At 39.5% G+C, this 24,985-nt stretch overlaps 2 protein-coding genes across 6 annotated transcripts in view; one reads left to right on the forward strand and one right to left on the reverse strand.

Moving 5' to 3' along the window:
* Positions 1-3: 3 nt before the first annotated feature.
* LOC127422259 (evolutionarily conserved signaling intermediate in Toll pathway, mitochondrial-like) lies at positions 4-10,261 on the reverse strand. Of its 4 annotated transcripts, none has more exons than XM_051665692.1 (8): positions 10,137-10,261; positions 8,064-8,244; positions 7,552-7,966; positions 7,213-7,436; positions 6,990-7,047; positions 1,716-1,864; positions 1,483-1,603; positions 4-691 (listed from the first exon to the last, which is right to left on the reverse strand). In XM_051665692.1, the coding sequence occupies exons 2-8, from the start codon at positions 8,199-8,201 to the stop codon at positions 432-434; spliced, it is 1,365 nt and encodes a 454-aa protein (XP_051521652.1). In that variant the 5' UTR covers positions 8,202-8,244; positions 10,137-10,261; the 3' UTR covers positions 4-431. The 4 variants fall into 4 exon arrangements, with proteins under 4 accessions (XP_051521652.1, XP_051521732.1, XP_051521814.1 ...); XM_051665772.1 differs by having other exon boundaries at positions 10,121-10,203; XM_051665854.1 differs by lacking the exon at positions 10,137-10,261 and having other exon boundaries at positions 8,064-9,932.
* Positions 10,262-10,617: 356 nt separating this feature from the next.
* The window catches only part of LOC127422134 (echinoderm microtubule-associated protein-like 3), a 47,723-nt gene continuing 33,355 nt past the window's right edge, over positions 10,618-24,985 (forward strand). The window contains exon 1 of one of the 2 annotated variants that reach the window (XM_051665503.1): positions 10,618-10,795. In XM_051665503.1, the coding sequence (XP_051521463.1) occupies positions 10,771-10,795 (25 nt within the window). In that variant the 5' untranslated portion in view covers positions 10,618-10,770. The remainder of the gene's footprint in view (positions 10,796-24,985) is intronic. The other variant, XM_051665564.1, reaches the window with a different exon arrangement.

A 24,985-nucleotide genomic window follows, 5' to 3' on the forward strand; every position in this document is an offset into this window, starting at 1 on the left:
TCATGGAGTAATGCATATTTTATTGCACTGTTGGATCAGTTTATTACATATCTGAGCACGCCAAAGGCAGTGGTGTGATTTTCTTAGAGCAACTTCGCATAATGTATATCAATCTCTAATCACAGGTCATCTCATCACAATTGTCATTGCCTGTACAACTAAAAAAAAAACACAATGCTGTAATACTATGAACTTTTTACTTGAAAGTTTGTGTCAAATGGATAAGATCCCTTTCTTGAAGACATCTGTCAGACCTTCAATTCAAATACGCTGTGTCAGATTGGTAAAACATGGCAGAATATGCTTACTAAACTAAATATGAGCTTCCTCAGATCTGATTCAAGTGCATCTACCACAGTGCAGTAGATCTTCTTTGAGGTGGGGTCCTGATAAAACACAAGCATCCATTGGCATTGTGAAATACTAAACTCTCACTGTTTCACTCCTTGTGAGTGCAGTGGTTCCTCCTCGATAAAATGATCTGTTTCAAGTCCCAGCTCAGGCTTCTGCTCGGGGTTTTGCTGAGCATCTGATGAGGTTTGTAATTCTCTAGGTCCAGATTCTAGACGGAAGACTGTAGGTATCTGGCCCAACATGGGACATGTTTCCTGAAGACCAGAAATCCATTGAGCCAGAGTAGCTTGGTCACCCTGACCTGCCATACACATGGCATAAACCAGCCCCTCTTCCACTGCACAAGAATGAATGAAGACAGACAATTTATAAGGGTCTAAGCATAACCATTGTCTATAATTTGCCATATCCAATTAATTTAATTCAATCCAAGTTGACATGTCATGACGTATGTTATTTAATGCAATGCAACACTCATTGTTAAAGGAGCAATATGTAACATTGACATCAGCCGTTTAAAGTGGGTACTGCATTCCAAATTCAAAATATTGGAGAGCGTTGTCTCCCCCGCCCCCTCCTCTCCAGACTCGAAGCTCACGGGGGTTTCCAGGTTGAGGACACGCAACAGGAAAGAGCAAACTGACAATGGCAAGCGACAAGCCTTACAAGTTGACTGATCAGCTAATGTATACGTTTGCAATATTTTTATTGTTTGCAAATTATAAACCAGCTCATGTGGATTTTGTATAACTCTGTCAATGTTAGCTAGATGTATTGCTGGCTTCCATGGCTGCAGTGCGCTGTGTTTGCCCGCTAACTTATTTCAAATCTGGCAACCCAGGGTGTCAAAATAATATTGGGAAATGGGCAGTGGGTGGGATCACACAGGCCAAAACACAAACAGAAATTCTGGCCCGGAATGGACATTTCAAAGTAGAATATACTGTTTTCGGAGAAGCCAGTATTTCAACGTAGCATGTTTCCTAAACCTCTGATAACATATTATGATAATTTTATGCTTTAGTACAGTAAACAATACATACTGCTCCTTTAAGTGAGGCTGAAGTGGCCAAAAAATGTTTGGGCCACTGCTTGCATGCATGTGCACAACTGAATCATGAGTCTCACCATCATCCACATCGAAGCTGTCATCATCACCCATGTCTCTTTCCAGGTCGAGTTCCACTTGCTGAGGGAAGAAGAAACTCTGCTCGGGGCCCATAAGCTCTGGGTCAAATTCTTCCTTCACCTACAGGAATTTCAGATCCATCAGATGATGCCACTACAAAATCTGATACAAAAATTCCTCAAATAAAGGTGCTAGTTTATAAGAAGTGAAATCATGAATTCAGTTATGGTACCTTTTCATTAGGTGGTATAGGGTCTGCCCGTAGCAGGTAATAATAAACACAAGTCTTCCTGAGCCACAGTGAGAATGGGCCTTCTACAAACACGGGCCTGCAGGGATTATGTTTGGCCAGAAGGGAGCGCTGGTCTGGACTTTGGATACCTGTTTAATAGGCAAGATGAGTTATGTTTCCTTTTTTTAAATAAAGTTTTTCTATAAATAGTTACAGTTTTATTCAAATTAGATTTTAAAATAAAATAAAAATCATTTTACACAACAAACAAAAATGCGTCCACAGACTGCGGACATTGACACTTTTCACCTGTGAACCATTTTGCTTGTTCTCATTTGAAGCAGATCATTGAGGATATGATTCATAATGTTTGTAAGTAGAGGGCACTATTGTGCCACTGTTGAATTTGACAGCCACAGGAACAAACAATGCTGCTCTTTTGCTCAGTTTTGGTCTCAAAATTATCTTTGGAGAGCGGGGTTTTGGAATTAGGGGGCGTGGCTAATTAAACGCTCAGTCACGTGAAAGCTTCAGAATGCTAAAATCGCTTACAGCACATTTAAGGCCCATTAGGTGATGTGGGCATGGCCAAGTGATGTCTGTGGAGAGCGAGGCTGGGAGAGGAAGAACAGTAAGGATTGACACCTATGGGAAATTATATCTAACAGCTGTTCTGTGTTACACTGAGAGCTGGAGAGGGATAAAAAGGGAGTCCAGACTGCCGGAGGGGAGAGAGAGTGAGACGCACGCAGCAGTGATCATGTGTGCCATTACTTCTGTTATGCTGTAAAGTTTGATGTTACACTGAAAAGTGGGAAAATAAAAACTCACGTTGGATTGTCTATCCAGCTCCCACTTCCTCCTTTAAAGAAAATAGCAAGAGATCTGTCACAGTGGTGCCAAAACCCAGGATTAGGAGGAAGCCATTAGGTGAAGTCATCATGACTCTTGCTGGCATCCACCAGATGCAGCATCAAGCCCTCCTGGACCTACGTGTGGAGCAGGAACAGTGTTTCCAAGCCCAGACAGAGGACCGACAGGTATTACGGAGCCTGATGGCCCAGGGGAGTACTCCAGCAGCGACACCAGCCACGGCCATGTCCCACGTCACGCTCACGAAAATGGGGCCGCAAGATGAACCTGAAGCCTTCATCGAGCTCCTTGAGCGGGTGGCTGAAGGCGTGGGGCTGGCCCAACGCCCAGTGGGCAGCCCGATTGCTGCCCGGCAAAGCACAGCTTGTGGCCCAACAACTTCCGAGTATCCTGGAGTACGTGGACCTAAAGCAGGCCAACTTGCAGTGGGTCGGCCACAATCCGGAACAACACTGGCAATGCTTCCACACCCTGCCGCTCAGCACCCTGCCGTTCAGCGAATCCAGTCGCCCATTAGCCTTTGCCCAACATTTCCATGATGCCTGTCGAAGGTGGTTGCTGGCACCAGAGTTGTTAATGATCTTGTGGTACTGGAGCAGTTCGTCAGCAGGCTACCGAAAGGGACGGCGGAGTGGGTCCAGTGCCATCGAGGCAATCCAGCTGGCTGAGGACCATTTGGTGGCATATTCGGGGGCCGGTGAGCCCTCTTCTTCTTCTCTCTCTCGCTCTCCTTTTCTCTCTCCTCCCTCCCTCTCTCCTTCCCCTCAACCTGTTCCTATTCCCCGGTCCTGTTCAACCTGCCGGTTTTCCCTAACTTTCTCCGCTCTCTCCTGACCCCAAATGAGCAGGAGTGTACCGGATACCTGTGAGTATAAAAGGGGGTACATATCAAGCCTTGGTGGATTCAGGTTGTAATCAAACCTCCATTCACCAAAGCTTGGTTCAATCTGAGGCTTTGGATACAAGCCGGTGGGTGAAGGTAAGGTGTGTGCACGGGGATATTCAAAATTACCCTGTAGTGACGGTCACTATTCAATTTCGGGGACAAAAACATAGTGTCGAGGCTGCGGTTAATTCCCGCCTCTCCCATCCACTAATCTTGGGAACGAATTGGCCGACATTTACTACTTTATTAAGGGGAATGTGTGTGGATGGGTCCTGCAACAAAGCGTGTCGGGTGTGGTGTGTTATTCGCTGGCTGGGGAGGCGGTGCCAGGGCCGTCTACGTCAGCTCCATGTCAGGAGGAAATAAGGGAGGATTCCTTGCTGGGGATTTCCCTCTGGAGCAGACGGAAGACGAGACTCTTAGGCACACCTTTGACCAAGTGAAAGTGATTGATGGTCAACACCTCCAGCCAGACATTGCACGCGCATATCCGTTTGACACAGGACACTCAGATAAAGGAGGATACAACCCAATTGTTAATCCCGCAGAGCCGTCGAGAAATGTTATGCCAGACGGCTCATTATAATCTGATGGCGGGTCACTTAGGGCAGGAAAAGACACTCAACCGTCTAATGGCCCATTTCTATTGGCCAGGCATTCACGGGAATGTTCGCAGGTGGTGTGCAGCATGCCGTGAATGTCAGCTGATGAATCCACCGGCCACCACAAGAGTGCCATTGCGCCCCCTTGATGGACCTCGTCAGGCCATTGAAGCAGACAGCATGCGGGCATCACTTTGTGTTGGTTCAGAGCAGTGCCTCTGCGCAACATCTCAGCACAAAGTGTTGCGGAGGCACTCTTCAGAATAATCTCCTGAGTGGGGATTCCAAAAGAAATCCTCACTGATCAGGGCACTATGTTTATGTCATGAACACTATGCGAACTGTATGAATTATTGGGGATTAAATTGATTCAAACCAGCATTTCCCACCCCCAAACGGATGGCTTGGTCGAACAATTTAATCAGAGACTAAAGAATATGATTCGTAAGTTCATGCACGAAGACGCTCGAAATTGGGACAAATGGCTCGAGCCCCTATTATTTGCAGTACGAAAGGTCCCACAAGCCTCCACGGGGTTCTCTTCATTTGAATTATTGTACGGGCGTTGACCGCGCGGCGTGTTCGACGTCCTACGGGAAAATTGGGAGGAGGGAAACAGCAAAACGAAATTCAATACGTTCTTGACCTGAGAGCAAAACTCCACACACTGGGGCAATTAACACAGGAGAATTTGCTCCAGGCTCAAGAACGTCAAAGCTGGCTGTATAATAGGGGTACTCATCTACAGGAATTTACACCTGGAGATAAAGTTCTTGTATTACTCCCCATATCGAGCTCTAAATTTCTCGCCAAGTGGCAAGGACCCTGTGAGGTCACACTGTGAGTCGGGGATATCGAATATGAGGTTAAACGAACGGATAGAGGCAGAGCACGTCAGATTTACCACCTCAATCTCCTAAAACCGTAGAGAGAGGCAGTCCCTGTGACTTTGGCGAGGTGGTTCCGGTGAGGGAGGAGCTCAGACCAGAGATGAACTTAAAAGCCACTGATCGAGTCACCCCGGTCACTTGCGGAGACCACCTCTCACCGTCACAAGTCACGGAGGTTGCCAGGTTGTAAGGAGAGTTCTCAGATGTGTTCTCGCCTCTTCCTGATCGTACAAATCTCATAGAGCACCATATCAAAATGACCTCAGGGGTAGTGGTACGCAATCGTCCCTACCGATTACCTGAGCACAAAAAAGAAGTGGTTTGGGAAGAATTAAAAGCCATGCTAGATGTGGGGGTAATAGAAGAATCCCATTGTGATTGGGCCAGCCCGGTGGTGCTGGTTCTGAAGAGTGACAGCTCAGTCCGATTCTGTGTGGATTATAGAAAGGTCAACGCGGTGTCTAAATTTGATGCGTACACAATGGTGCGCCTTGGATTGATGAACTGCTCAATCGGTTAGGCGCGGCTTGCTTTTATTCGACACTGGATTTAACGAAGGGATATTGGCAGATCCCCTTAACTGCCATATCCCATGAAAAGATGGCATTTTCCACACCATGCGGATTACATCAATTTGCGAGGCTTCCGTTCGGTTTGTTTGGGGCCCTGGCTATGTTTCAGCGGCTCATGGACCGAATCCTCAGACCGCACGCTGCTTACGCTGCTGCCTATCTGGACGACATCATTATTTACAGTAAGTCACAAACTCTCACTGAGGGAGACTAAGTACAGCACGATAGAGAAGGAGTGTTTGGCCATCAAGTGGGCGGTCCTCACCCTCCGGTACTATCTGTTGGGGCATGCTTTCACCATCTGTCCGTCTAGAGCTGCATTGTGATACTCTTTTAGTACAGTCGATGGCTGCCGCATGCACTGACGATGCGCACAGACGAGGACCACATCCAAGGGTTGGGAAAATCTGGGCCCCACACTGTCAGACCGTGCAGACTGTGCTGATGACGAAATCTGCATCACACATTATGTGTGCAAATGGAAAACCGAAGTATACTCAGGCCTTTAAACTAATAAATTCTTAACAAAAGTATTGTTTATTTTGATTATTATCGTTAATACTGTTTATTATTTATTATACTGGCTTCAGACTTGACAATGGCTATTTATGGCATGGCTGTAAAAAGAATACAATATTGACAAACTATGAATCAATCAATCAGTCAGTCGGTAGGTCGAAGTTTTGTCAAGCCAACATCAAAGTTTCTCTTGAAAAAACTCTACCTACCTAGTTGAACATATCATTTTGATTATGATAAATAATGGTGTGTTAAAGTGATTTCACCATGGTTAAAAGGCGTGATCACATGTATCTTCGCAAGGTGAAATTCCGCAGGCGAATCTCAGTGGGAATCTGCGCAATCTTGAATTTCATGCAATGGACTTCCAGTGGCAAAGAATTTACCCTTGTGGATTTTGCATGGAGTTCAAGTTTGGTGAACTTTGATTTGCTGCGTTAACCAGTAGTAAGTTTCTTGTTTTGGCAGTGACCTCTGTGTGGGCGGTGCTTCGTCCACAGCTACACTGACTATTCACAACAGATCAGGATATCAGTTTAGCATCGGGTTTCTTTTCAACTTCAAATCATACAGAGTATAAAGTGCAGCGTTAAAAAGAGGCTGCTTGGCAATAAATTTTTTGCTGGTTTCACACACGCTCAACACCCGCCCAAACCTTCTTCGCCCGAGGAATTTAGGCGTGCCAAGTTAAATGTGACTGTGCCTTTCAGAGGGTTTTATGCACTCGCATCTTGCCTAATCATCATAGGACACACAGACTCGGGCAACTTATTACTGTAGTATAACATAATCAATTGTAAAACACACTGAATAAAGATCACTCGTCACAGACAATGTATGCCACTATAGTTTTAAAAACGATTTTACTTTTGATTTGATTTGTATAGTGACTTAAACTATAAACATAAATTATTACTACTAGAGCTACATACCTACAATATGAGGCCTAGTGACTTCTTCTCCTGTCTTTGTGATGTCTGTTGATGGATACTGAAAAGAGTGAAATAAAGCACTATTTATTATGCCAAAAAGCTTTTCTTTTCATGGTACAGAAAAAAATCTAGTTCATTGTACATTAAATTCCGATTTTGTGAAGAGCTGGTAACTGATGACGTCTCAATGACTAGAGCTGGTTAGTGTAGTTGAGAGAGTCACCTGATAGATTGTTATTTTGGCATCTGGGTCATCAGCGATGCGAGTAAGACTGAATCGAGCAAGGTCCACTGGGTCGCTGGGGAGTACATGTGGGATGGGATAGGGGTTTGCGTGCTTGAACTTGGGAAACCAATACATGATACGCTGGTACTTCCTCATGGGATGGCTCTTCTCACCAAATATCTGTGCCAGCAAAACCTTGGTCTCTACATTCGGCATGATACCTGGCAAATTTAAGATAAACAAATACATTTTAATCTGCATTAATTGGTTCATCGATTAATCTGCAAAACTGATATATTGGTCTACCTCTAGTACATATACATGTATAACACATACCATAACTCTCCATCTGCTCCAGCAGCTGCACACCACACTCCTGTTGTCTTGGGTAGTGGTTGAACATTCTCTGTATAAAGTTTCGTGGCACGAACACCTCTTTAGGAAACACATCCAGGAGTTTGTTATAAACAGTGATGTCTCGTTCTACTCCAAATTCTGCCATTTTCTTTAGAGCAGCATAAATAAACTCCACATGTCCCCGTCGCCGAATGTCCTTCTTGTTGAAAACATCCACCACCCTGTTGAAATCAGCCTTGGTCTTTAAATCTTTAGCAGTTCGCTCGAATAAATCATCATGAGTGACCAAAGTTTTGTCTTTATTCTGGGTCTCAAACTCGATTGCCTTTTCGAGTTCTGTTCGATCTGGTTGATTCATGGAGCATAATGAACTGCAATGGAAAGGCCTCAGCACCTTTACAATGATTGAAAAGAACAACACAGAGCATTGAACACCAGTGATGATAACTAATATGTAAAACCATAGAGCAGCATTTTTCCTAAGCAGATACCTGACCATAGCTTTGCGGTGATCCAGAGGTCTGCAAGCGCATTCCACCTGGCAGGATCAATTTATGGACAGGCGTCCCCAAGAAACGTGCAACACACCCAACACACTGAGTGCGTAACAAATGATGAGAGGCGTTCATGCTTAACCACACTGCTGGAATTACAGTGAGCGCCAGTGTAAACCTTGAATCGAAACATCATATAAAATAAATCATCAGTGTCAGCCAGTTTGACTGCATTTTATGTCCTGAAATAATTAATTTACATTATGTAACTCTTACTAAATGTATGTCATGACATAATATACAGTAACACCTGTTCTCTTTACAGTACTTTCTGCACTTTTCTGCTGTCTATACTATCATTCATTCCTTTCATCCATCTTTCTATCAGTCTTTCATATCCATCTATCTTTCTATCAGTCTTTCATATCTACCTGTCTGTCTATCTATCTATCTCTTTCATCCATCCATCCATCCATCTAGTCCTTCAAGCCATCCATCTATGATCCATCCATCTATTTATCATCCATTCCTTTCATCCATCTATTATCCATCCATCTATCTAGTCCTTCAAGCCATCTATCTATCTATCTATCTATCTATCTATCCCTTCCATACATCCATACATCAATCTATCTAGTCCTTCAAGCCATCCATCTATAATCCATCCATCTATCTATCATCCATTCCTTTCATCCATCTATGATCCATCCATCTATCTATCTAGTCCTTCAAGCCATCTATCTATCTATCTATCTATCATCCATTGCTTTCATCCATCTATGATCCATCCATCTATCTAGTCCTTCAAGCCATCCATCCATCATCCATCTATCTATTCCTTTCATCCATCTATGATCCATCCATCTATCTAGTCCTTCAAGCCATCCATCTATGGTCCATCCATCTATCTATCTAGTCCTTCAAGCCATCCATCTATGGTCCATCCATCTATCTATCATCCATCTATGATCCATCCATCTATCTAACTATCATCCATCTATGATCCATCCATCTATCTATCTATCATCCATCTATGATCCATCCATCCATCTATCTATCATCCATCTATGATCCATCCATCCATCTAACTAATATCCATCTATGATCCATCCATCCATCTATCTATCATCCATCTATGATCCATCCATCCATCCATCTATCTATCTATTCCTTTCATCCATCTATGATCCATCCATCTATATATCTAGTCCTTCAAGCCATCCATCTATGGTCCATTCATCCATCCATCTATCTAGTCCTTCAAGCCATCCATCTACAGTCCATCCATCTATCTAACTAATATCCATCTATGATCCATCCATCTATCTATCTATCATCCATCTATGATCCATCCATCTATCTATCTATGATCCATCCATCTATCTATCTATCATCCATCTATGATCCATCAGCCATTTATGATACATCCATCTATCTATCTAGTCCTTCAAGCCATCCATCTATGATCCACCCATCTATCTATCTATCATCCATCTATGATCCATCCATCTATCTATCTATCTATCTATGATCCATCCATCTATCTATCTATCATCCATCTATGATCCATCAGCCATTAATGATCCATCCATCTATCTATCTAGTCCTTCAAGCCATCCATCTATCTAGTCCTTCAAGTCATTCATCTATGGTCCATCTATCCATCTAGTCCTTCAAGCCATTCATCTATGGTCCATCTATCTATCCATCCATCCATCTAAATAGTAATCACATATTTATGGCATCTATAAATGGGACTTTCTAATAGCAACTAATACTTATGTAATGAAATTGTAACTATATATTTGAGACCATTATAAATAAAACTTTCTATAAATGCAGCTCGCTCGCTCGCTCTCTCTCTCTCTCTCTCTCTCTCTCTCTCTCTCTCTCTCTCTCTCTCTCTCTATATATATATATATATATGAGAGAGAGAGAGAGATATATATATATATATATATATATATATATATATATATATATATATATCTATCTATATATATATATATATATATATATATGATTTCAAGTTGCAAAGAGACATTAAGTAATACTTAAATCAACGCTCACGATCACTGAATGCACTCAAATCCCATTCTGCTGTCAAGTCTCCTTCAAACAAGCACCGGCATGATTTCCTGCTCCGTCGCCTTTGGTCTTCCCTCCTGAAACAATACGAATAACTTCAGACTCTCGTTGGTTCCTTCCTCGCTTTCCTCCCTATCACCACTAGATGTCAGAGAGGTATTGAGTGAAAAGTTCTGCCATCGCTGTCAAAGTTAAGTGTTTTGCAATGTCCTGAGCTAGGGTTTGGGAGTGGAAACTGTACTGCATCAACACACAACTTTACGTGTTTCTGTTTTGCTTTCCGCAAATACAAGGATGAATTAGAAATCTCACGCGCTCAACCGACTTTACATGGACGCGGTTCCTGGAGCAAATCCACCCCGTGCGCTCGTGCACTTGCCCCGCGCGAAACACTCACCGCTCATTTCCTGGATTCGTGATTTCACAGTATAACAACTTCTGCAAACATCAGTGCCTCCTCCACTGACTGCACGCTGTCATGTATGTGTGAGTGTCCCTGCAGCTCTTGGCAGTGCTGTTGACACCGTATGGGGAGAAATGCCTTTCGTTTCTGCCAAAGGGATTTATTCGTGTAATCAAATATTTTAGAGATCTATAAGGAGTATTTGACTCGGACATGGATGGATCTACGAATAGTCTTGGTGAGTTGACAAATCAAAAGGCTTGGACGTGTCCATACAAAGCGTACAATGTATTCCGAAATTACTCGAGTACTGCATAGTACTACTGATGCCAGAATTACAGAGTTACAGACTTGTTGATGTTGGTGTGGAGTCATGGCCAAAATGATGGCAACAAAAGTCTAAGTATGCAAATGTAACTATATAATAATAGTAGGCTATAATAGTAAAACAGTTCAGTAAAACGGCCAGTTGCACATAGATATGTCTTGTTTTCATTTGACATATTTTATTGTGCGTTGTTTACCGTCAAAACTTTATTCGGAAAAAAACAAAAAAACAATTACGTGTAATCACTGATTCGTTTTCGCCGAAATACCAAAAATACAGTTAATGTCACTAACTGTACGTAGCCACTTCTGGCATAAAAAAAAAAAAAAGAAATTCAAATGACAGAAAGCTTGAAGGAGATTCGATATTAATGTATTAATGGTTTCAGTCTAGAAATAATAACTGTATTAACGGTGTTATTTTGGCGGAATTTTACGGTTACCACGGTAAGTTTGTGTAAGTGACGGTGCTCAGTTTCTCGTGAGTGGATGTTTATGCACAGCCAGTTTATTTACTACTATATATTAAATTATTCAATAATTTATTCCATAAGCTTTGTCAGTATGTTTTTATGCCGTTCGGCCTCTAATGACACACATACAACAACAACAACAGCAGTTTATTGCGCCATCTTTAAAAAAAAAAAAAGTTTCCTCCGTAGGCCTGCCCTTCATTATAGTTCTGCACTTTTTCTCAATGACTCTGACATTTCACGTGCACTACAAGAGACGCGCGCAACAAACTAGAACCCATTCATTATAGTCAACGAAGTCGCGTGCAGGTCCGGCCAACTTCGTTGATTATAATGGGCGCGTTCTAGTTTGTTGTCTCGAGTCTTGCAGTGTGGATGTTACAGATTCTCAGTGTTGAATGGATTCATTGTGGGGTGTCTGTGGCGGTGCCACGGCATGTGCTTTTGTTTACTGCCTTGTAACCCGCTGGGCCAGTGGAGGGCAGTTCATGTCATGTGGAGGAAGCCCTCTGGCATCTGCTGGCATGCACACCATGCTTTTACCACACATGTTTAATTTCTCCCAGCTTGTCTTGTTGTGATGGGCTCTCTTTCTCTCTTGAGTGCCCCAAAGTCTGGATCATGTCAGAAGAGATAACTGTCAAAATTCTTTAAGTCAGATAATTGTGCCATCACAATGATTGACAAGTTGACAGCTGAAGTGTTTGGCCTTCTAAAGGAATTAACATTTATTTTAAAAGTCTTTATCTGGCTGTCTGCACATTCTAGGCTCTTTGATAACGTATTTGATTCGATGAATCGTGAGCAAAGACCTTGGATCAGTCTGTTTTGGATCAAGTTTACATTTACATAGTAATTTTAAATAATAAACATTTGGTCAGCTTGGTTGTGTGTCTGCTAATGGTCCATTTAAAGGAAGACTTCACCCAAAAATGAAAAATCTCTCATCATTTACTCACCGTCATGCCATCCCAGATGTGTGTGACTTTCTTCTGCACAACACATCAGCACAAAGTGAATGGGTACAAAAATTTTGAAGATCTAAAAAGCACATAAGGGCAGCATAATAGTAATCCATGCGACTCCAGTGGTTTAATAATTGTCTTCAGAAGTGATAAGATAGGTGTGGGTGAGAAAAGTCATTTTTTACTATTAATTCTCCTCCCTGCCCAGTAGGTGGCGATATGCACAAAGAATGTGAATCACCAAAAATAAAAGAATGTGAAAGTGAAAGTGGAGATTCATAGTGAAAAAGGACTTAAATAGTTTTTTGTTTCTCACCCACACTTATCGCTTCTGAAGACAAGGATTTAACCACTGGAGTTATGCTGCATTTATGTGCATTTTGGAGCTTCAAAGTTTTGGTACCCATTCACTTGCATTATATGGACCTACAGAGCTGAGATATTCTTCTAAAAATCATTGATTGTTTTCTGCAGAAGACAGAAAGTTATACACATCTGAGATTGAATGAGGGAGAGTAAATGATGAGAAAATGTTCATTTTTGGATTTTAAACATCCCTTTAAGACTTGATGACATCTTCATGGAGATAGTAATTGCATTGGTTTTCATTATCTGTGCGGAGATCACATTTCTTTGATTTCTGAAACCCCTACATAGGATCACATATGTACAGAGTTGGTCAGACTGTTTTATAAAAAAATATTTCAGCCTGGCAGATATCAAATTCATACACGCATGAGTTAGACTGTCTCTCTTTGTAGTCTTTATGGGTGTTAAGCAGTCAAGTGTTTGGTGTGCGTTCAGAGACATGATAATGTGTTCGTAACTCACTTGACTCCTTAACAAAAACAAATCTGAATAGTCTTATAAGAAACTATTTCATACAGCAAATATGGATCAAATTCAAATCTTTTTATCTTGTAACATCAAACGATCGTAACTCAGATTCAATTGTTTGGAGAAAACAAGATCAGAAACGTAACTAAACCTCCCAGCTAGTTAATTTTGCTGTCTTTTTCAAATAACCTGAGAACACTGAAAAAATATGTCTTGGATTTACTTAAAATATATACAGTATGTAGCATTTTTGCATCACACTTTTTAAAGCCATAGTATGTCATTTCTGCGCCACCTAACAGAATTGCAAAAATTAAACTTTTGTTTTCAAAACAGCTTCCTGAATAGGCACAACCCCCCCCCCGCCTTTGGTCAAACAAAGAGATAGTCCCGCCCCCGACTCACGCCATTGGTTGAGTAACATAGTTGGGTGGGTCTAAGCGGGTCTCTCGAAACAAACAGCAATTTTCAAAGCGCCACTTACAGTTTCCGAGAAGATTAACCTACGAATAGCTTATAGTTGTCTCTGCATATTAAGCTGGGATAAGAGAAAGAATTTTAACACAGAAAAAGTTACATAATTCAGCTTTAATAAATTCTAATGATTTTCATTTTATGTCAGCACAACTAGAAAACCTTTGTAAGATATACTCAAATGTATCCGTTAATTCAACTTTATTTACTTAAACGTGTCACACAAATAAGATTTAGCAATTGATAGAAAGTAGTTTCAAAGTAATATTTACAGTATATCACTGTTTCTACTTAATTTACTTGGCTCTAAAGAGGTCAGACTTCCCAAAGAAGTGCACATAAAGCTGCACTTTAGCTATACATATTCACATGTGCAAGGAAAAATTAGATGGACTGAACAGGATCCAAGATGACCACTAATGGAACACTAATCACCCTAATGGTGACTTTACACAAAACAGATATTTACAGTAAAACAACATCAATAATACTAAAAATAGCTAAAACCTCTACGAATTCTTGATAAAAACTAATTAAATGCCCACAAAAGTTCATTTTGACCAAACAAACATGCTTAAATTAATCAAGCACAAGGGCTTATGGGTGTTCCCCACAACCGCAGTTCTGAACTTAATTGTTTGAGTTAGTATTACTTAAAACCTTAATTTTATGGATTTGTAAGCTAAAGAAGTTCAAAGTTTATTCATTTTCTTTATGCAACTCTCAAACTTCACCTTAAAATTGATATTTAGTGTTGTACACATGAAAATTAAGTTTTAAAAATGTACATTTCTGGCTATTTATTTTTATATGCTTACGCTATGGGTTTTGTGCCAACAAATAGTTTATTTTTTTAAGGATGGGTTCCGTTGACAGGTTGCGTCATCAAGATGCACTTTTAGGTTTCATAAGAATGAACATGCAGGGGCGGACAGGCGGAACTTCCGCCGTAGACTTGAGAGATGCAACGCAAAGCTGACAGGAAAGAGAGCAACAAGAGGTGGGCGAACCAAAGTGGAATAGTACCACACACGGCTTATGATACTTTCATTTAATAAACGATACTTTCATCTATGTTGTGGTTCAAAGTGAAAACAGACATTAACTAATATTAAACAGATTTTTTAAGGTATTAGGCTGGATTTTTCACAAGGTTTGTTGAAATTGTTATATAATCAGTGATTGGTGCTTGCCAAATGAATCGAACTTGCTTTGCCCGGTTGAAGTGCTGTCATTTCATCCATCCTTCATGGTTCAGGGATTGTTTATTTTATGTGGAGTTGCAGCTGATGCTTTCACTGTTGCTTTGGCCAGACTGATGTCACGGGAAATCGGTGACAGGAGGTACATTTTGTTTTGTCAGCTAAAATTGATCACTGCTTTCTGAATTCTGAACTGCTGAGGCTGGAACTATAGTTGAACACATGTGCACACTTTTGCGTGACACACTATTCAAGCTCAAGAAATGATCAAACATCTGAATTAAACATTTAGTAATGACATTACTCCAAACCCTAATCCTAACTCATATAGTACTGAGACAAAACATTTTTTGACTCGCTTTGATGGCTTTGAATAGATTTGACATGAAAGGCACTTGGGCTGGGCGATACGGCATCAAAAATTATATCTCAGTATTTTTCAGCCTTTCGATATATATCACGACAATTAAGTACAGTAATTGCTCTGAAATGGCTCAGAAGTATTTGTTTTGTTTGTTTTTTTATCAGAGGAACCATCAGTTCATCTAAATAGCCATTTTAGCCAAGTAGCTTCAATATTTTAAAGGCATTGAATAAAAATCTATTAAAAAATAATAATGGCATGTTTCCCCACAGTTTTATCACTAAATGAATACGAGGGAGAATGAGATCTAAACATTTTCACTGATATGCACTTTTATATCTAAATTTTATATACACTGACACATAGAAGCTTAATAAAAAGCATTATTTACCTTCATACATTTTACTAAAACTTTTTTTGTGACTGAACAAGGTGTACAAAAATTACTCTTGTTTTTTTGGAACCCAGTTAAAAATCACATAATACAAAATTAGCCTGTTACTGTGGGTCCCAGTCAAGTTAATTATTATAATATTATACTGAATTATCATTATTATTTAGAGGATTAGATTTGTTTTATATGTTTGTATCCAATTTACTTCACCTTCACCAGGAGCTTTTATTTTGACACTTCACCGTCACCAGGAGCTTTTATTTTGACACTTCACCTTCACCTGGAGCTTTTATTTTGACACTTCACCTTCACCTGGAGCTTTTATTTTGACACTTCACCTTCATCTGGAGCTTTTATTTAGACATTGCAGTTTGTAGTTTACTATGTTCCGGATTTGGTGAAAGACTGTCATTACCTTTTCTGTTATACTGTGCCTTTGTAATTACCTTGTAGATTAGTATAATAACTTGTAGTGGTTACTAATGTTTGGAATTGCGCAAATGCTTGAACCTGCAGTATTTTTTTTCACAATGCATGTAAACTGCTCTAAAAACAGGAGCCCATGATCCCCGTGTGTGCACAGAACAGCACGTCACCAGCTTATTTTGAAGTGCACACAGACCATGTTTATCACAGCCTTTTATGATTTAATACAGTTTTGATGTTTTTTTAATTAATTGTGCAGCCCTGAAGGATCGTGAAATTAGTCTACTGATGTGCTCTTTATTAATCGGAGGTTTAATAACAGTATATATAGTTGAGAAGATAAGTCTGCTTTCCCTTTTGTCTCATAAATGTTCACACCCCTTTCATAATTTATACAAATATCAAATATTTTTTTATTTAGTACATGCTTTTCAGAATCTACATTACAGATATTTACATAAAGTATAGTATGCATATAGTAGTATGTTGTCTTCTTGAGCATCAATGAATGCACCTTGTGTAATAGTTCTGTACAAGTCCCTCAGTTGTCCTAAATGTCAAAAGCTTGATCTCATATATATATACACTACCGGTCAAAGGTTTTGAAACACTTGACTGAAATGTTTCTCATGATCTTAAAAATCTTTTGATCTGAAGGCATATGCTTAAATGTTTGAAATTAGTTTAGTAGACAAAAATATAATTGTGCCACCATATTAATTTATTTCATTATAAAACTAAAATTTAATAACAAAAAAAAAAGTTTTTGAAATTGATGACTTGGACCAAATAATAAAGAAAAGCATCCAACAAGTGCCCAACATAGATGGGAACTCCTTCAATACTGTTTAAAAATCATCCCAGGGTGATACCTCAAGAAGTTGGTTGAGAAAATGTCAAGAGTACATGTCTGCAAATTCTAGGCAAAGAGTGACTACTTTGAAGATGCTAAAATATAACACAGTTTTGATTTATTTTGGATTTTGTTAAGTCACAACATAATTCCCATAGTTCCATTTATGTTTTCCATAGTTTTGATGACTTTACTATTCTTCTAAAATGTGAAAAAAAACAAAAAAAATTATAATAAAGAATGAGTGTTTCAAAACTTTTGACCGGTTGTGTGTGTGTGTGTGTGTGTGTGTGTGTGTGTGTATGTGTATATATATATATATATATATATATATATATATATATATATTTTTTTATTTTTATTTTATTATTATTGTTTTAAAATATTGCCTTAGTCTTTCTTTACTGTTACCGGATGGCCCAGACACAGAGATTACAAAAGTGCAAATTGAAAGAAATCCCAGATGCAGTTTATTGTGCTACTCCAATCCCAATCAGTATTTACCAGAAGAAACAAAAAATTGGTACACAATACGGGACTTTTAATTATAAAAAAGCCTGAAATACACATGGGATTCTTATCATGAAATGTCTGCGCTCCCAGTTGTGAGCTCACTGACGGCTGATTTGCTGAGAAAGTGAATCTGATTCAAACTGCTAACCTGAGCTGCTGAGTTCAAACCCTCAGTTCTTTTCGGGTGATTCATGAAAAAGACCCGGTTCAAAAGAGTAATTTGTTCATGACTATCTCGCGCTGGGTCCCGCAACCCGACTGTCGCCAACGACAACTAGATTTTAAATTATTGTCTCAATAAATTATTTTTGGTCGCATTTGCGAACATTTTAGTCGCAAACTGGAGCCCTGCCCTATTTTTGTCATATCGCCCACCCCTAGTCTTAACCATAACCCTAAACCTAACCCTAAGAGTACTGAGACCAAAACAGCATTCTTTCACTTACTTCTTTTCAAATGTAGCATCTCACTATCCAGAGATCAAAAGCACAGCACGGCCAGTTTTGGGCGGAAAAAATGTGGAACTAAACACACTGACTTCCTGCAAGATAGTGTTGTCTTTGGCATGACGGTGTTTATAATTGTTCTGCTCCAGACAAGAAAATCTTCACTTCAAAAATTTAGCTTACCCCCAACCCACACCCTTACCATTATTGTTTTTGAAGTATGCATGATGTTTACTTTGTGCAGTATGCAGATTTTCTGTATGCATAGATTACTATGTCCCAAAATGCAATGTGCTTGACCTGACCTTCCATTTCTTGTGTGATGAATCAGCAGTGATATCTGCCATGATTATTAACATCTTTTTGACTCATTTGCTGTGTCTCATCTCACTCCCTAGTTCCTTATTTCATGAATTAGTATAACTTTAACAAATTCGTCCACTTGCAACAATCGCCATGCACATTATAGATACACGTTAATTACAAACAAATTCTCTTTTAAAGAGAAAATAAGTGTTTGACATACATTCAAACATGCGCTTGATAACTGGACGCCACTGTTGAATTAAACATGCACATGATAAGATGAAATAGTGTAGCTGTACTGCTGTTTAAAATGTCTATCATTTTAATTCATAATGTTTCACATACTATTTTTCTAAATGGTTACCAGTATTCTGAGTATACTGTACAGCAAGCAGTATGCCAGTATTACATTATGAAAATAGCCTGTGTTCAAAGACATCGGGTAAGGCTACCTTTAATCAGGGATGAAATGTATGGGCAAAAACCATGTAGTTATCGCAGTCTAGAATATAGTATTTGGAAGCCTGCAATATTTTTTTAATCAGCAAATATTTACTGGACATGTTCTGAAAGCCTATTCAACAAAGATGTAATAAACATAAAACAGTGACTGAATTAATGAAAAGCTGAATTATTTGCCTCATTATATACCTCATTCAAACATGATTTTAATCACTATAGTAGCCTATATCCTCAACTTACAGTATATGTAATATAACAACTTATATCTGCACAGTGAAGCGAATGAACAGGTGAACTTGAATTAAATGATGTGCTAGTCAGAACAATCATAATTTGCATTGCGTAACTTGCGCTGTGAGTACGCTGTTTCCATAAGAAACATGCTACACGCAATGTAATATCCTTTCATGGAAGTCTCTGTGACACCACGTCAGGGTTCGTGTGTGGAAATGAGGAGACGGGGAGCAATGATACGCTTCAGGTAAGGCTTTTATTTTCTTTGCCTTCGTGTGCAGCGTATGTACTCTTTTCAATGTCTTCACTCATTTCAATAATCCACACTCTCAAAATAAACAAACTTCTTCACAAACACTCAATAGCTTCAACGCTCATTGTAAACAGATGGCAACGCTGCACATGCGTTCTCTCTCTCTTTTCTGCCGTGTTCAGCTGTTTTAAGGGCTCTCTCTGTTATCACTGTAATGAGAAACAGCTTTTAGAAATGGTGTCAACTAGCATGAAGAGCCACACCACTGCCTCTCTCCCGCAGACAGACACATGACCATGCCCCCATCACCACAATCTCTAAAGCATGAAGAATTCAGAGTACAGTAGGCTAACTTCTAAAAAGTAGCTAATACTTCAGTCTTCTATTCATTATTATTTTAGGAGTTCAGTTTTTTCACAAGGCCAGTAGGCTATGTATAGTAATATGTTTGGTACATTTTTAAAGTAGAAAATTTGTTCCCTAAATGTTTGAATATTTGATTAAAGTTTGGTCTGTTACAGTTTGACACACTTTTTTGTCCATTTTGCACATTGCCGTCAACAAAAATATTTATTTACATTGACTAAAATTGTCATTTTCGTCAGACTAAAACTGACTAAAGCTAATGAATATGAGATGACACAATATTCACTAATTCTAAAGGACATTTTTTGTCAAAAGACTAAAACTATGATAAAGCAAAAAACTAATCCAGATTAGTTTCATTGAATCTTTTGTGCTATTCCTGCAGTTCCTATTCCCTGTTGCACTCTCTTAAATCATTGACTCTAAATACACTCAAAATCACCAAACCTTCTGGCAAAATAAGTCCCCATTGTTCATAATGTTTTACAGATTGTACAGGGGTTTTCCTGGGTCAAAAATGGTCTTCAGTGGTGGCATACACAGTCATTCAAACAAACAAAGTAGGTTAATTACATAAAGCAATGGATTAATTTAATGTAGAGTAATTATGTAGTTGTTCATCATGTATACATTGGATGTACAACTTGCTTTTGATCATCTAAGCATCTGGAATATTTTGAATTTGACATTTTTACTTCAAGGTGTCATGGAAAATCAAACTAAACTTAATTTAATTAACACCTTATTTCTATAGGGCTACTTTTAATATTCAGACTACACAAGAATACAGCACTGTACTGAGGTGAGTTTGTGCTTTAAGTGAAAATGTTTGTTTGTACTTCTTAACAGATATTTTTCATCAGGCTCTTAATATTTTAAGCAGTGGCATAACTTGGATCTTACAGGTCCCAGTGCAAAGCACCTTTTGTTCTCCCCTAATTTTTGCCTTTTAAGTCTCATAGATTCTCCCTGAGAGATAATTTAATATGACATTTCTGTTACAGTTTACCGTGATAAATTTTAGTAAGGGTGAAGATGTGTAGTTTAAAAACCCTTTATTTTGGCACATGGCACAGTGTTGTGGCCATTTCCCTCGACAGTGGGGGTTTGAAAGTCGGGGTTGTCTAGCCGTTTGAGATGTTTGACATCTGTTTCCTCCAAAGTGCTCTAAAGTTAAAATCATCTCCGCAGAATTCAAATGGGTCCCGTCTGAATAATGTAAGTGACACATTCTGCGGCATCTCGTCTCATCGAGGGAAGCCTGAAGCCTGTGTCTCTGCGTGCTCCAGAGACAGCGCAGAGTAGATCATTGGGCCGAGTGATTCTGCGATGACTTGCAGGTTGCTCACGTGAAACCAGGCTTTAAACGTGCAGCACAGATGTACGTTTCAAATGAGAAGCATATTTTGCGCTCATGGAGTGCCAAAAGTGAGATGAAAATCATTGAATTTGCTTCGGCAGTCCTTAATTTTGCTTGGGCGGCCAACCAAAATCTTTCAGTGCATGAAAAGTCCTGCTGTATCCTTATTTGGCCCTGCAAACCTCACTAGACTCACTGAATTGGTCTCAGGCTCCACCTGTTAGCAGCTTTTCTGTTGAGATATGGGATATGTTGTGTTCAGAATGGAATACTATGCCTAGTGTATACTGCCTAGTGTATAATGTATATACTGTACTGTATTCAGCAAGAGACGTCTTGTTATCTCGAAAATTAATACAGTTATTTTGCATTTTTAATCCAAGTTTGTGTAAAAATTTCTTTATATTTGGTTGTCAGATTAAATATTGTATCAAGAAAAAGATGATATTACTCCTTATTCATTCGTCACACAGGAATGGAAGGTCAAGCTGAGCACATTGCATTGTTGGATACAGTATCCAGCGCAGTGTGTGCTCTGTACAACAAATGTAGTAGCTCACCCAAGTATCACATGCAAACAGAAAATGTGTATACTATGCACAATATACATCCTGTATACTGCAGAAATGGTAAGAGTAGTATGGTGGTATATTGTTCTGAACATAGCCTTAGAAGCTTATGTCACACACAAACAACTCTCATTACTTTAGCTGATAACACCTTCTCCAATTTTGCAAGAATAATAAAGGTTTGCATAGTGTTGGGGGCCTGGGTAGCTCAGCACGTAAAGCTGCTGACTACCACCCCTGGAGTCGCGAGTTCAATCCAGGGTGTGCTGAGTGACTCCAGCCAGGTCCTAAGCAACCAAATTGTCCCGGTTGCTAGGGAGGGTAGAGTCACATGGGATAACCTCCTCGTGGTCGCTATAATGTGGTTCTCACTCGGTGGGGCGCGTGGTGAGTTGTGCGTTGATGCCACGGAGAATAGCGTGAAGCCTCCATGCGCGCTATGTCTCCATGGTAACGCGCTCAACAAGCCACGTGATAAGATGCATGGATTGATGGTCTCAGACGCGGAGGCAACTGAGATTCGTCCTCTGCCACCCGGATTGAGGTGAGTCACTATGCCACCATGAGGACTTAGAGCGCATTGGGAATTGGGCATTCCAAATTGGGGAGAAAAAAAAAAGGTTTGCATAGGGTAAATGTGAGTGAAAGTTCTCTCAAATATCCATCCTCATCTACAAAGTTTGTTTTCCCATCTCTCATATGCAAAGAGAAAGTAAAAAAAAAATACCAAATGAAAAAAATACAAAACTAGGGAAAGAAACCCCAGATGAACACAAACCACTAATTGGTTCCTCATGTGCACAGGAGTGCAGTTGGCCCACTCACAGCGCTCCCTGATAGATGTGGCTCAGAGAAACCAACAACCAACTGACTTTCTGAAACTCTTGGACAGAAACTCTACACACAAAATCTTGACTTTGTTTTAATGAAACCAAACGATCTTTGACCACCCCGTTAAGATGCTTTGACCTCTATCCTTTAACTTAAATGTTCTTGTGCTTCATTGTTTCTAAAGCTGCTGCAGTTCATGGAGACCAATTAAAGCTTTCTCAGTCTTTCTTGCCCACTTCTTCTCAGATGGCAGACGGACTGTGCGAGATAATCGTGACCTTGTTAGTGCTAGCCACTAACAACATTTTTTGCATTTCTGTGTACTAGCTGCCCTGATTTTATTTAAATAGGTGTAATCAAAACACAAACCCTTAATTTCTTTTATGAGTGCTTCCTGACCATAATAGCAGCAAGGCATTTAGTTGGCTTCTTGAAGGATACTTGGAGGACTTGAATTGTCACGCAGCCTTTTACATGTATGGCTACTAAGTTGAAACACTGCGACACTATAAATGTTGTTAAAACGAGGAAATTGATGTTTCATTTGCAAAATGTGGGCTTATAAGTTAGTGTTTTTTATAAAGGAAATTAAGGAAAAATTTAAATAAAAAACAAAAACAAAAAAATACATTCTCAGTTGGAGATGGTCAGAACTGCAGGCAGGCCGGTCTAGCACCCACACTCTCTGCTTACACAGCCATGCACTTGTAATCCGGGCAGTATGTGGTTATAAATTGTCCTGCTGGAATATTTCGGGATGTTGCTGAAAAAGGTGGTGCTGGATGGCAGTATATGTTGCTCCAAAATGTTGACATATCTGTCTGCATTAATGGTGCCCTCACAGATGTGCGGGTTACCCATGCCATGGGCATTGACACACCCCTGGCCCATACAAACACTGGCTTTTGTACCTGATGCTAATAACAGCTTGGATGGTCTTCTTTGGCCCAGATAATAGCTATGTTTTTCAAAAACTTTTTTAAATGTGGACTCTTTGGACCAAAAAACACAGTTCCACTGTTCTACTTTTCATCTAAGATGAGACTGAGCCCAGAGAAGTCGGCAGCGCTCCTGGACAGTGTTGATGTATGGCTTCTGCTTTGCATAGTAAAGTCTTAACTTACATCTGTATATGCAGTGGCGAATGGTGTTGACTAACAAAAGTTTACTAAAGTAATCCCAAGCCCATGTTCATGATATCCAGTACAGGTGAATGATGTTTTTTAAGACAGTGATGTCTGAGGGATCAGAGATCACGCGCATTCAGAAGTGGTTTTTGTCTTGCCCTTTACGCACCAGATTCTTTGAATCTTCTAACTATATTGTGCACTGTAGAGGGTGAAATTGAGAACATTGTTCTCAAAGTGCTGGATTATTTTCTGAAGCATCTGTTGGCAAATTGACAAGTCTCGAATGATCCTTCCTCTTGAAGGACTAGGCTGTTTCACATTGCCTTGTTATTTCAACTCATCAAATTGTTATTAGTCTTAAATTACCCCTGTCTCAACTTTTTTGGAGTGTGTTGCAATCATCTATTTGAAATTACTGTTAAAAAAACAATGAAATTCACAAGGTAAAACATCAATATAATAGTTTTTTCAATGTAGCGAAGGGTGAATATAATTTACAAATCACTCCTTTTTTGTTTTTATTAGCATTTTTCATACTGTCCCAAATTTTTCGGAATTGGGGTTGTACCTCAAGCATGTATTTGTTGAGGAGAGGCATGGTTATTTTTCTAAGAAATCAGACTTTAAAATTGTATCTGCCAGATGATAAAGCTGCCGAAAAAAATCCCTAAGAGTTACTTTTAAGAAGAGACCCGAGCCATGTGACCAGAATATCATAGAGACTTGTTGGTGGGCTTTTTTGACTTTGGTTATTAGGCAACCGCCTAGCAACCACCCAGAATACCCTAGCAACCACATAACACACTATGAAATACACTAAATAAAATGTTTGGGAAATAAATAAATAAATACAATTATGGACACACTGGAAACTGAAACTGATTATTTTAAATTAGACTTTGTTTCTGGATAACGAAACACTTAAATAAACAAATAAATAAACAAATGATAAATATTATATATATTTTTTAAGATATTACATTTCCTTCAGTTCCTTTCTTCAGGTGGCATTACTACATTAACAGGCTCCAACAACTTTTAAAATATGTAATGTTTAACAATTATTTGATATTAAAAATATTGCACAACTCTGTCAATGTAAAAACTGATGTTTGGCTAATATAAGCACATCTTTAGCCTACAAAGTGCTAGTTCTGAAGAATACATAACAAGGACAAATATATATTTTCTATTACTAATATTTTTCCTTGTATCTGTCCACCATCTATTTTGTCAATATTTGCATGACTGAGGAAAAATTACGGTGATTCAGATGTAATTTCAGATGACAAATGCAAATGTGCATGTATGCGTGAGACTGTGAGAGCCAGCATTTCGGTGCATCCCTACTTATCAACCACTCTGAACACCTTAGCAACAGCATAGCAATGCCCTGGCCACCTCCCACAATACCCCAGCATTGTGGCAGCGAGTTTTGCGATCATGTTTCTTATTAAAATAAAGCTATAGCTTTAATCTAATCCTGGCTAATCCTAAAGCATTAGCTATAATGTAATCCTGGACATCATCCAAACCACACGACACCATATCAAGATATTTACACCAGAATAGCATTAAATAAGAGTATGTGGGAGCTACACAGGATAAATAAGATATTGGATTAAGTAAATGCACAAAACTCA

This window comes from Myxocyprinus asiaticus, chromosome 1, assembly GCF_019703515.2.
Source record: "Myxocyprinus asiaticus isolate MX2 ecotype Aquarium Trade chromosome 1, UBuf_Myxa_2, whole genome shotgun sequence".
NCBI classification, from domain to species: Eukaryota; Metazoa; Chordata; class Actinopteri; order Cypriniformes; family Catostomidae; genus Myxocyprinus; species Myxocyprinus asiaticus.

Bases quoted from the DNA above. Each gene is read 5' to 3' on its own strand.
- LOC127422259 (XM_051665692.1), bottom strand. From the start codon at position 8,201: ATGAACGCCTCTCATCATTTGTTACGCACTCAGTGTGTTGGGTGTGTT. The intron at 7,048-7,212 runs GTGACTCTCTCA...CACTCTTTTCAG, and splicing joins CCAAAATAACAATCTATCAG to TATCCATCAACAGACATCAC. The intron at 1,604-1,715 runs GTACCATAACTG...AAATTCCTGTAG, and splicing joins CTATACCACCTAATGAAAAG to GTGAAGGAAGAATTTGACCC.